This window comes from Panicum virgatum, chromosome 2K, assembly GCF_016808335.1.
Source record: "Panicum virgatum strain AP13 chromosome 2K, P.virgatum_v5, whole genome shotgun sequence".
Taxonomy (NCBI): Eukaryota; Viridiplantae; Streptophyta; class Magnoliopsida; order Poales; family Poaceae; genus Panicum; species Panicum virgatum.
This window is the reverse complement of record NC_053137.1, coordinates 41,854,571-41,865,638: the sequence shown is the minus strand read 5'-3', so window position 1 is coordinate 41,865,638 and position 11,068 is coordinate 41,854,571. Positions and strand designations below refer to the sequence as shown.

Below are 11,068 nucleotides of genomic sequence, written 5' to 3'. Positions count from 1 at the left end.
GGAAAAGGCCTTTTGGTGTATTTGTTGGGTTCAACCAGTTCAGGGAAACTGTGGTTTTTGGTGTTGTTTTCATGTACGATGAGATATTTGAGTCCTTCAAGTGGTTATTTGAGACTTTCCTAAAAGCACATAATGGCAAGCAACCTAAAACAATCTACACTGACCAAGATTCTGCAATGGTAAAAGTAGTTAAGGAAGTGTTTTTAGAGGCATGGCATGGGTTGTGCACTTTCCATATTATGCAGAATGTTGTAAAACATCTAGCTGAAATCGACGATGAAGAATCCAACCCAAACATACAATCGAAGACAACAAGAAAAAACCAAGTATTCTCACATATTTTAGTGCATGTATATGTTTGAGTACGAAGATGAGGAAACATTTGAACAAGCATTTAACACCATAAGAGAAAAGTCGAGCAAACAAAGTTGGTTGGATAGTATATACAAGGTGAAAGAAAAATGGACTGAATGTTACATGAAGGATATGTTTGCCTTAGGTATGAGAAGTACATAATTGAGCGAGAGTGAATATGAAAGGTCCATGGTAGCATGCACCACAACATTGGAAGGCAACAATTGCTATCTTGTGGCAATTGGCAGTCTTGATGAAAATTGTACCTTTGAGAAGGAGTATAAAGTTTTTGGTGAGCCTTTAGAGCAAACTAGTACATGCAGCTGTGGGAATATTGCGTAGCAATGCTTTAAAAGTTCTTGATATAATGAATATCAAATCTCTCCCAACACAATATGTACTGAAGCGATGGACACGTGAAGCACTTAGTGGGACGGTACAAGACAACCTGAGGGAGCGACCCGCCAACAGCCCAACACAACACCTATAGCCAAGGCCAATGCTCGGCACGTGGCCCAATGCGGCCGGCGGGAAGGCAGGCGTTGGCTTCCAATTGCAAATAGAGTTAACATCCAATGAAATGTACATTCCCTTTATGACATGTCGTGACCTTGCAAAGTTAGGTGATCATTTTGATGACGACGATGCACAAAAAGGCAGTGTCAAATGAATGGTGTGGTGCTGAGTGAATTCTAGAATATCTGACAAGAGATCTCATGAACGCAGACGGCGCAATGAGTCTGATCAACTGCACAACCGCGCGCCCAGGAGGGAGTTGATACGCGCAATGAATGGTGTGATGCTGAGTGAATTCCAGAATCTCTTACAGGTACGGTACACCTAAATAAAGGACCATCTCTGACAGGAGGTCTCATGAACGCTGCACAACCGCACGCCCAGGAGGGTTAATAGAAGTTGAAAAGAGCAAAGAATGGTGTGATGCTGAGTGAATTCCATAATCTCTGACAGGTACACCTAAATAAGGACCATCTCTAACAGGAGGTCTCATGAACGCAGATGGCGCAATGAGTTCTGATGCCCAGGAGGGTTAATACAAGTTGATAATAAGTGCAATGAATGGTGTGATGCTGAGTGGATTCCAGAATCTCTGACAGACAGAAGGCGCAATGAGTTCTGATCGACTGCACAACCACGAGCTCTGTTCATGTCTTCAATCACCGCATGGATATATATATAGAAATCCCATCGCCAGACTATATTATTGGCCCCAAAAGCTTACCATCTTCCAAAACCACGCCGCAATGGCAGCCTCCTCGTCCTCCTCTAGTTCCGTCGTGTCGGTGGACCTCGAGAAGGCTGCGGATGGCGACACGGCCACCTCTGCGATTTTCTTCAGCGACAGCGGCGCCCCGTCGTCTTGGCCGGTGGCCAAGGCGATCACGTCCACACTGACCTCCGAAAGATCCCTCCGCGCCCTACTCGACAGGCACGGCGTTCCGAGGGGGTTCAAGCTGGTGTGGTACGCCGACCACCCGGGATGGGCAGCCTGCACGCCGCCGCCGCCCGGTTCCAACGCGATCTGTGTATACACAGCTGCGCTCGAGGCCGGCCTGAGATCCCCCCTCCACGACTTCCACGCCATGGTCCTTCAGCACTACGGCCTGGCGCCAAGCCAGCTCACACCGAACGCTTGGAGCTACATGGCCGCCTTCGTCCTGCTCTGCAAGGACGCCGGCGTGGAGCCGCTGGTGTCCGTCTTCAGGTCATTCTTCTCCATATGCGCCCACAGGCACCAGCGGCGCGGCGGCCCCTTGGGATGGCACCACTTCCAGGCCCATGGCGACGGCAGCCGCCCACGCCTCCTCACGGGCACGCTGCAAACCAAGGTGGGATGGAAGTCGAGCTTCTTCTTCCTCGAGGCCCCGGCGTCGACGCCGTGGAATTGCCCGGTGAAGTGGGGCAAGCCCAGGAGGGAGGCCGTACGCAAGCGGTAGATCACGCACAAGGCAGTAGAAAAGCTGAAGCTGATGGCCGGCACGGACGTGAGGTCTCTCCTTTCCCTGCGCCTGCGCGATCTGCCCGTCGCCACCGATGTGAAAGAGGAGGCCAGAACCGATGCGGACACCGCTGGAGGGAGCTCGCCGTCGCCGGCGACGGCGAGGAAGCGCAAGTTGCCGGAATCCGGCAGCCATCCGGCGCAGCAAAGATTCACGACGTCGATGGACTTGCTTCCGGTAGGCGCAGGCGCGGCCCCTCCGTCGCAGCAAAAACAATTCCCGTTCCCGGCGCCGACACCAGCGCTTCCAGATCAGAGGGCGTTTAGCGCCCAAGGCGGCAGCGAACTGAGGGAGAATTTGCAGGACGCCAACGTCGACGAGCTTAGAGGAAAGCTGCGGGAGGCAAACCTGAGGATCACCCAGTACATGGACAAGTTATGTGCGGCCAGTGCCAAGATGGCACGGATAAAGGTAGAGCACGGCGTGGAGGTCGCCAGGCTCAAGGAGGAGCACGCCGCCGGCATCGCAAAGCTCGAGAAGGAGCATGCCGCCAACATCGCTCGGGTGAAGGATGCCGCGGCCTATGAATCACCGATACTTCAAAATGGATGCCGTACCCGTATCCGATACGGCCCGATACGGCGATACGCCCCGATACGGCCCGATACGCGTATCGAAAAAGTATGATTTAAAAATAAAAGATTTAATTCCCGATACTCCGTCCGATACTTCCCGATACTCCGTCCGATACTTTTGGGCCAATAACACCTCATTTGAAAGAGCATCGGGAGCCCATCAACGTAGGCTCATCCAGGTTGAACTAATCATTTAGCTATATTTGATTGGACTTGAACATTTACTACGTATGTTGGCTCTTTAGAAATGTAATATTTATTATCTATTTCGTTCTTACGAATTATTTGGCAATTTACATTTTTAAAAATATATATACTTGCCGTATCGGCGTATCCTTATTTTTTGAAAATCGCCGTATCGCCGTATCGCCGTACCCGTACCCGTATCGGCGTATCGCGTATCGGTGATACTTAGGCCGCGGCGAAGGAGGTGCAGGAGGCCAAGGCCAATGCCAAGCTGGAGGTTATGGCTGCCGAGAATCACAACTTCAAGAGGCTCGCCATGGTCCACACCAAGGGCGCGATGGACATGAAGAAGTTGGTGCTCATCCGCTTCCCAAACCTTGATGATTCTATGCTGCAACTCCCAGAGCTGGAGGGAGGCTAGCTCACATGGCTTCGCTTCATAGTTCACAACGAGTGCATGTGTTTTAACATTACTTCTCTGCAATTGGTACCTTTCTAATTAGCTCTTGACTAGTTGAAAACTTGAAATCAAAACACTATTATTGCACTATTTTCATTTAACTCACTGATAGCCTTCAAATGCGTACGTGTTACGAACTCCGTCTGAGAACTGAGATGATTCCTTTTGCATAATTAACATAGTAGAATCATCATCTTTCATATTCTATTAACGTATTTGTGGTTTCATATTGCTTCTCAATTTTTTTTCTGATTTATTTGCATGTCTGGTGTTACTGGCTAGTTGACATGTTTGTGAGAAAAAATCAACTTGGATCAAACCCAGAATAATGTTCAAGAACACCACCAAGAGCAAAGCAAAGCACCCCTTGAACATATCGATCATACTGTTTTCACTGTGTGTTGCTGCAGCCTGCAGGAGTATCCTGAAAGCTTCTTCGGTCTGCAGCTGTGCGAGCCTGTCTTCTCACCACATCCAAATGTATACTGCAGCTTTACTTCTTCGGCCGTTGTCGACGTACAGAGGAACTCCAACCCAGTCTGGCATAGTGGCATGTCACTGCTAGCGCCACACCAGCTTAGCTAAGCTACGCACGCACGCACGCGGCACGCTCACTTGCCAGATAACACAGCACCCAAAATTTCATCGTGTTACTACTCAACATAATGTCCAATTTCCAGGCGTACACGTCTGAGCTACTCCAATATTACACAGAAAACAATGCAAATGTGCACTCAGTTATAATCAAATGCAAGTTCCCGTTAGAAACTCAGTGAGGCCCATGTCTCGCGGACAGGAAAGAAGCCTCTTTTTTTTCACTCAGCGGGATCAAATTCACGGAAACCATGTTTGAAATCATCCACCATCTGAATCTCTTCTTCCTTCGAAAGCTTGCAGTTTCTCCAATCTGCACGATCCGCCATGCTTAGCAATCCCGCTAAAACCTGTTAGACATGACAAATGGAGAGACAGCCAACGTTTAGTTTATTGCAGTCTCACTACTTTCTTTCTGATCTCAACTAGTTTGTCCTACTAAGCTGAAAAGGTACTGGTGAGGCCCATATACCTCACGTCCAAACTGGGCAGGGAACTTCTCATTACTGTCAATGTTATGCAAGAGTATTTTGCCTTCCGGGAGCTCAACATAAAACAGGTTTGATTTGCTTTCAGACTGAGATATCAAAGATTCTCTAGCTACTTTTGCACCACCATCTGTAAAAACAAATCAGAACTCAATGCTAGCAGAAATTGAATGTATGTATCATTTACTGATGGTCGAACCCTCAAAGGTACTGAAATTGAATCAAAGTAACTTCATAGAAATTGGGGTGGAAATAGCATTCCCAAAAAAACACTCAAGGGACAATCAACACTTACTGAAAGCTAGTTCTGTTCCTAACTTCCTATTTATAACTAGTTTTATTCTGACTGAAACAACAGACTGTTGAAGCAACAGATTACCATAGTTCATGCAAACCAACATAGAATATAGCTGGCTTCAACGCATTCTGATTAATGAGGGTCTATCTTAACTGTCAAGAAGCAACATTATGTATCACAATAGTACATAAGCATGGATGCATGACATTACTAATACTAAATAAAGAAGTATAAATAATTAACTATGTGAGGAGCAATAAACCGGATGTTTCAGACAAGTGGGAATTTGGACTACTAGATGATAAAGAGCATGCATGTGCCTGTTGCATGCAATAAAGCATTGCTGCTTCTCAAGTTTAGGCAACTAATGTAAATAAGGGGAAAATGCACAAAGCCTCACCTGGATTCACCACAGAGAATTCAAATCCCAGTTTTTTTGCTGCTAGATGAAATATCTTATTAACTGCATCTGCTTTAGGAAACGGTACTGGAACGGCCTATGCAAGAAATTTAATGGATTACCATATAGTGCAACATGAAAAAAAAATCACTAGTTCACTACAGATACAATCTTTATCTGACAAAAGGTATCCTTACCTGAAGGTTTGCATGGCGGGAGTTCTGTGAAACCCACTCAAAGAATACTGTTGTCTTTCCTTGCTTCTCAAAGTACTTAACCAGAGCATTTTTATACCTCCCAAGTTCTACCTCTGCTTCTGAGGGCATCATTAATGTGCTGGGGCAGTGTTCAACAGGTATCATCAGAACATGATTTGGAACAAGTGGCCCCTTTGCAAGGGCGCAGTAGTAAGCTTCTCCGATACTAATAACAAGATGTGACTCAACATCTGGACTCGACAAGCAGAACCAGCAACGGCTCTCCACACGCCTTCGTTCACAGAGTTGAAAAATATAGAATTAGGTAAATCCCAGCACAAACGGAATGACCCACAGAATCAGACTGACAGAAAGATTTGGCTCACCTGCGAGGTCTTGAATCTCTTATAGAAGTGTCCCCTGATAGGCTGTGAGCAAACTTACACTCCGGGCCCCTCTCGCATTTTCCTTTGTTTAGAAAATCAAAACAGACATTTCTCTGGTAATGCTCCACTGCCTCCTCATCATGCCTAAAGTTGCATTTACTCCCTCGTGGACAGGACCCCGAGGATGTAAATTTGAAACATAATCTACCCCCCTCAGCTTCCCCTTGCCTTTGCCGCTTGACATCATAACGCCAATATTGCGCATCAGTGTTGTCAGCTGGACGTTTTGGAGCTTCTTCAATAGGGACTGATTGTGCTGGAGCAGCATAAGGTGATAACGTAGAATTTGGAGGCTTGGCATGGATATCAGCACTGGACATGGTAGACGCTGGAGTAGGAGAAATCGCATGAATAAATTTCTGAAAAGTAAATGCAATAAGGAGTAGCCAATTAATGACTTAAAATTCTCAGCAGTTGCAACATATCAGTGAAGCAGCACATTTAAAGAACTATTTTATCAGTAGGTAACAATATAACTGGAAAGTAAATGGTGCTTCTTTTTTTTGGAGAAGTAAATGGTGCTTTGAGACATAAAGATGATAAGAAAAAACAATTTTTTTTATAGCTCAGAAGGAATAACGAAATTCTTGAAACATACTCCCTCTAGTCAGAAATAAGTGATATTTTGGGTCTGCAGTCAACTGTTTAAAAATGATTAAATTTACTTTTTATGTGTTCAACTTGGATACTTTTGAAAATGATGTGGCTTATCTTGAAAGGTAGTTTTAGAACAGTATTACTTTTGTTGTACTCTACAAATACATTACCACAAAAAAAATGGCTAGTCAAAGCTGCACTTTAGTGACTTGATAGAGTTGTGTACCATTTACAGTAGAGGACAAGGTGGTATAAAAATGAAACGAACAGAATTTCTTTTTCTTTTTAAGTTGACTTGACAAGTATATATGTACCTGCTTTTCTTTGTTTCCAACATTAGCAAGTCCAATAAAGCGGGTAACATGTGCAGCAGAATCATTGACATAGGGTTCCCTTGAATAAAAGACACCTTTGGTACCGGCAATATGATATCTGCATGAAACAAAAAATGCCACAATTCTGGATCAAACAGTGTCGCAATTCCGGATCAGCATACATTCTGTCTTCTGCTACATAGTACACAAACTACTGATCTAGTTAAGTATAACTCAGTAACTCCATAGTAACTAGTGATCTCATTGTAGAAAATCAGCATACAGCCATTCAGAAACTGTGTAATAATTAGGGTGCTTTAAGGTGGCTTTCTCAAAAATCATTTTCCTTTTGTGTATGAGGTCAGAAATCAAACCTTGGCTTAATCTCGGCAACCAATTCAGCAACAACAGGATCATACCCATGAGGATCCAAAACCTGATTAGGCATATTAGAAGTGTCAGCCCCGTTCACCACTCCAGTTGGCCATTCGTTAGTGCAATCACATTTACAGTCAAGGGAACCCAATGTGTAAGTAAGCATCCAGAATAGATGCTAAATCAAAGCAACTCAATATTAATACTAGCGGGAAGTGGAACAAACAATATAATAAAGAAAAGGATATGTCAAGAACAGATCAACTATCCCTGGCTCTTCTGCAAGAGCCCGCAGGGCATCGACATCATCCTGGCTGTAGCAGCCAGGCCCTCCTGGTCCCTTCTTCCCCGACAAATAAACCACCGACAAACCTACAAACATTGATGTATGGTGGAGTTAGGTGACACTAAATCAGCGCGCGTTCAGCCTTTCATGCATTGATATATGAATGTTTAATGTAATTTTGTATTAGCTTAAGAATGCAGCACAGGAATAGGTTTAAATTTTTGAACTTAGGGAAGGCAGAGGTTGAATTAGTTTAGCATAGTGAAAGATTTTGATGATCACTACAGCGATCCATGTCAGATTTTAACTAATGGAGTAATGAAGCAGCAAATCTCTTGGTCTTGTTGGCTAACGGAATTGATTGGCCGTACAATAGGAGAACACACCATGGAGGGTGAAACGGTTGCTGCCCCTGAGCCAGAAGAGGTTGGGGCATATCTCGATGCCGCCCGGTGCGAACCCGCGCGCGCCAGCGGCGGCCTTAGACAGCAGCCGCGGCGCCGTCGGGCCGTAGTCGCCGGTGAAGTAGGTCGGGATGGGCACGGTGGCGCGCCCCACGAGGTAGTCCGCGACGTCCCCCGGCGCCCCCTCGGCGTCAGCTTCGGGGGAGAAGAGCTGCCCCACGCAGAGCATCGCGTGGAACGGCCCCGTCGACTGGTTCACCTGCGGGGCGGGCAGCGCACGGAGTCACGGACCGGCGGCAGCGGCGAGGGGAGGGGGAGGAGAGAGGTGCGCGGTGAGGGAATGGGGGTGGTTACCGATTTGACGCGCTTGAAGAGCTGGTGGAGGCGGCCGTGGGCGTCACCGGCGAGGAGGATGCGCGGCGGCGCCGGGGCCGGCGGGGTGGCGGCCATTGTGGGGCTCCTTGGTTTTTGGGCACGACGACGAAGGGTGAGAGACTTCTGGATCTGTAAGGATTGTGAATCCTTTGGGCCTCATCTTGGGCCTGTCTAGTGTAATTGGACCCAGGCTTCGAGCATTTCACCCGACTGGACCTTGGTGAACTTTTTATAAATTTATAAAAGTAAAGGGAGAATGTTTTATTATTAATTTATAAAAATGTTAGTTCATCGGTTATATTCCATACACGAGTACAATATGATGAAATGAAGGAAATCAAGTATCAATTGATAGTATGATTTATTCGCTTTCGGTATTTTTATAAATTTAAATGTTCACTTGTAAAAAGTATACTTTTGCGCTAATTTTTCATTGTGTTCTAGGAATCCGGTGCCAGCTGCGACACCTTCGTTCTAACATACGGTTCCATTTGATACTTTCATAATGTCTTGGCCTTCTGAACTACCACTTCCTCCGGTCACGAAATATGTGCGATTTTTATTAAAAGCATGCCCATATCATTTTAAATTTCGAGCGTCAGTATATACCAAATAAATAAAATCGTAGTTTTTAGAGAGTCCGCTAATTAGGAGGAACTCTAAATATGGACATTTTAATTTCTGGAACAGAGTGAGTTTTTCACCCGTAGCTTTAATTGATTTCTGTGTGCACTTGGCAGATCTCATTGACTGACGCTATTACCACTGCTCATCTGCGATCTTCTCAGTTAATTAAACTGGGCAACCAATTCACCGGAGAGTTCATGACTCATCGTCATGGCCCATATATGGCACAGCCGTCACAGTGTGGTCCATGCATGGCGTGACCACGAAAATAGGCAGATAAGCAATGAGTTTCCAACTACCAGTCCACTGCTACTCTACATGGATGTGCATTGATCATTCTAAGAGACAGTGTAGTCTTCTTATATTATATTCTATATTCTACAATTATATAGTTTAATTTTTCATTATATATTTTTTTATTAAATTAGTATAATTTAGTTCATACTATTTTATTATCAAATTTTATATAGAACTTAATTGATGGAATCATCGTAAACACATTAAGTTGGAGATGATCCGGTAGAGATGCAAGTGCTTAATATGTAGTTAAAAAATTAAATAAATTATTTAAACATCTTAGTAACTTTAAATAAAAAAAACTCAAATCTACGAAGTTGTAGATCTCGTTAAGAGCTATTTTCATATAAAAATCATCTTCATTCGAGTTTGTATGAAAAAAGATATGATATTTCTAATGTCAGACCTTGTCGTGCCAGTGGGAGTGGCATGACAGCTTGACACATGGAGTATGCGCTGGCAGACCCCTTCCGAGTGCTCCGGAGTGTGCCACCACTTGTCACGCTAATACATGTGGCGCGACAGCATATTTTTGTCACGCCACGCGGATTGGCGTGACCAAAAGGATTAGATCTGCAAATATATGTTTGGGTGGGTTATTTTTAAAATAAAACTTAAAATAGGTTAAAAATAAAAAATTCCCCATGTACCGTTGGTAGATTGATAATTGAAATGACGTAGCCGACAGCCGTTGCACCATTTAAGTTTGTTTTAGGATGCATGGTACAAATTGAATTTCCTGAACTCGGACAAGAGTTTCCTTCAAAAAAACTCGGACAAGAGAGAGGAGAAAATGCGCGGGTTTAGTGTTAGTGATGCGTGCTGGCATCTCATGCTGAAAAAGTAAACCAAAAGACAAAGGTTTTAGGATTTTTTTTTAGATTACACACACGCACACTCATCCTATGAATGCACGAACGCAAACTCTACTCCTATAAGCATATTTGAAGACTGAGTTGACAAATCCTCGAGATTGACGAAGTCACCACGTCGATCCTAAAATATTTGCTCCCACAGGGAGCAGGGTTAATAATCCCGACCGGTCCGGTCAAACCGCCGCCCTCCGGTAGCGGTTTACCGGACCGGTTTGACCGAAACCGGTGGAAATCGGTTGAATTCAAATCCAAATTCAAAATCGCATGTGTAATCGGTTTGGATCGGTATACCGGCCGGTTTGACCGGTTTACTGGCCGGTTTGACCGGTTTGAATTCAAATCCAAATTTAAAATCGCATGTGTAACCGGTTTGGAACGGTATACCGACCGGTTTGACCGGTTTACCAAGTGGGCCTTAATGGGCCGTCTCATTTTTTTCTTTTTCTTTTTTGTTTAACTTTAAGTGCCCGAAAAGTATGTTAAACGAACGAATTTTTGAGAAAATTTGACACCATTAGATTCGTCGCACCTTGAAGTATTTTTAGAAATGTTTTGGGAATTTTTCATTTTTTTTAATTCAAGTTTGACCAGTAACCAGTCAAACCGGACCAGTTCCCACCGGTTTTGTAAACCCTGACAGAGAGTCAAACTCAGGACCTGAGGTGTCACTGAGACTTCTGTAACCACTAGCTTTCCGACCTTTTCGCGTCGAGGTTTTAGGAATTTGTTGGAACTTATTTTGCAAGTATTGAGTAGACTACGATCAAATGATTTTTATTTCGGCGAACTACAGTCAAGAGACAAATATTGTACTGAATTAGCATTGTGTGCTACAAAATCCGTCCATCCTTGTACAAACATCTTGATGAACACGTACGAGTGGATGCAAACCTTGACCTGAA

General features: G+C 44.6%; 1 protein-coding gene across 1 annotated transcript; it reads right to left on the bottom strand.

Moving 5' to 3' along the window:
* Positions 1–4,066: 4,066 nt before the first annotated feature.
* Positions 4,067–8,499, bottom strand: LOC120677728 (zinc finger CCCH domain-containing protein 59-like). The gene is made up of 10 exons (XM_039958908.1): positions 8,347–8,499; positions 7,975–8,251; positions 7,551–7,674; positions 7,302–7,421; positions 6,928–7,045; positions 5,957–6,375; positions 5,571–5,862; positions 5,374–5,470; positions 4,660–4,805; positions 4,067–4,537 (listed from the first exon to the last, which is right to left on the bottom strand). The coding sequence occupies exons 1-10, from the start codon at positions 8,440–8,442 to the stop codon at positions 4,409–4,411; spliced, it is 1,818 nt and encodes a 605-aa protein (XP_039814842.1). The 5' UTR covers positions 8,443–8,499; the 3' UTR covers positions 4,067–4,408.
* Positions 8,500–11,068: the final 2,569 nt, after the last annotated feature.

Coding starts and splice junctions, on each gene's coding strand:
- LOC120677728 (XM_039958908.1), bottom strand. CDS start 8,442: ATGGCCGCCACCCCGCCGGCCCCGGCGCCGCCGCGCATCCTCCTCGCC. Junction 7,046..7,301: donor GTTGCCGAGATTAAGCCAAG/GTTTGATTTCTG, acceptor TGTTTCATGCAG/ATATCATATTGCCGGTACCA. Junction 5,471..5,570: donor CCCGCCATGCAAACCTTCAG/GTAAGGATACCT, acceptor TTTCTTGCATAG/GCCGTTCCAGTACCGTTTCC.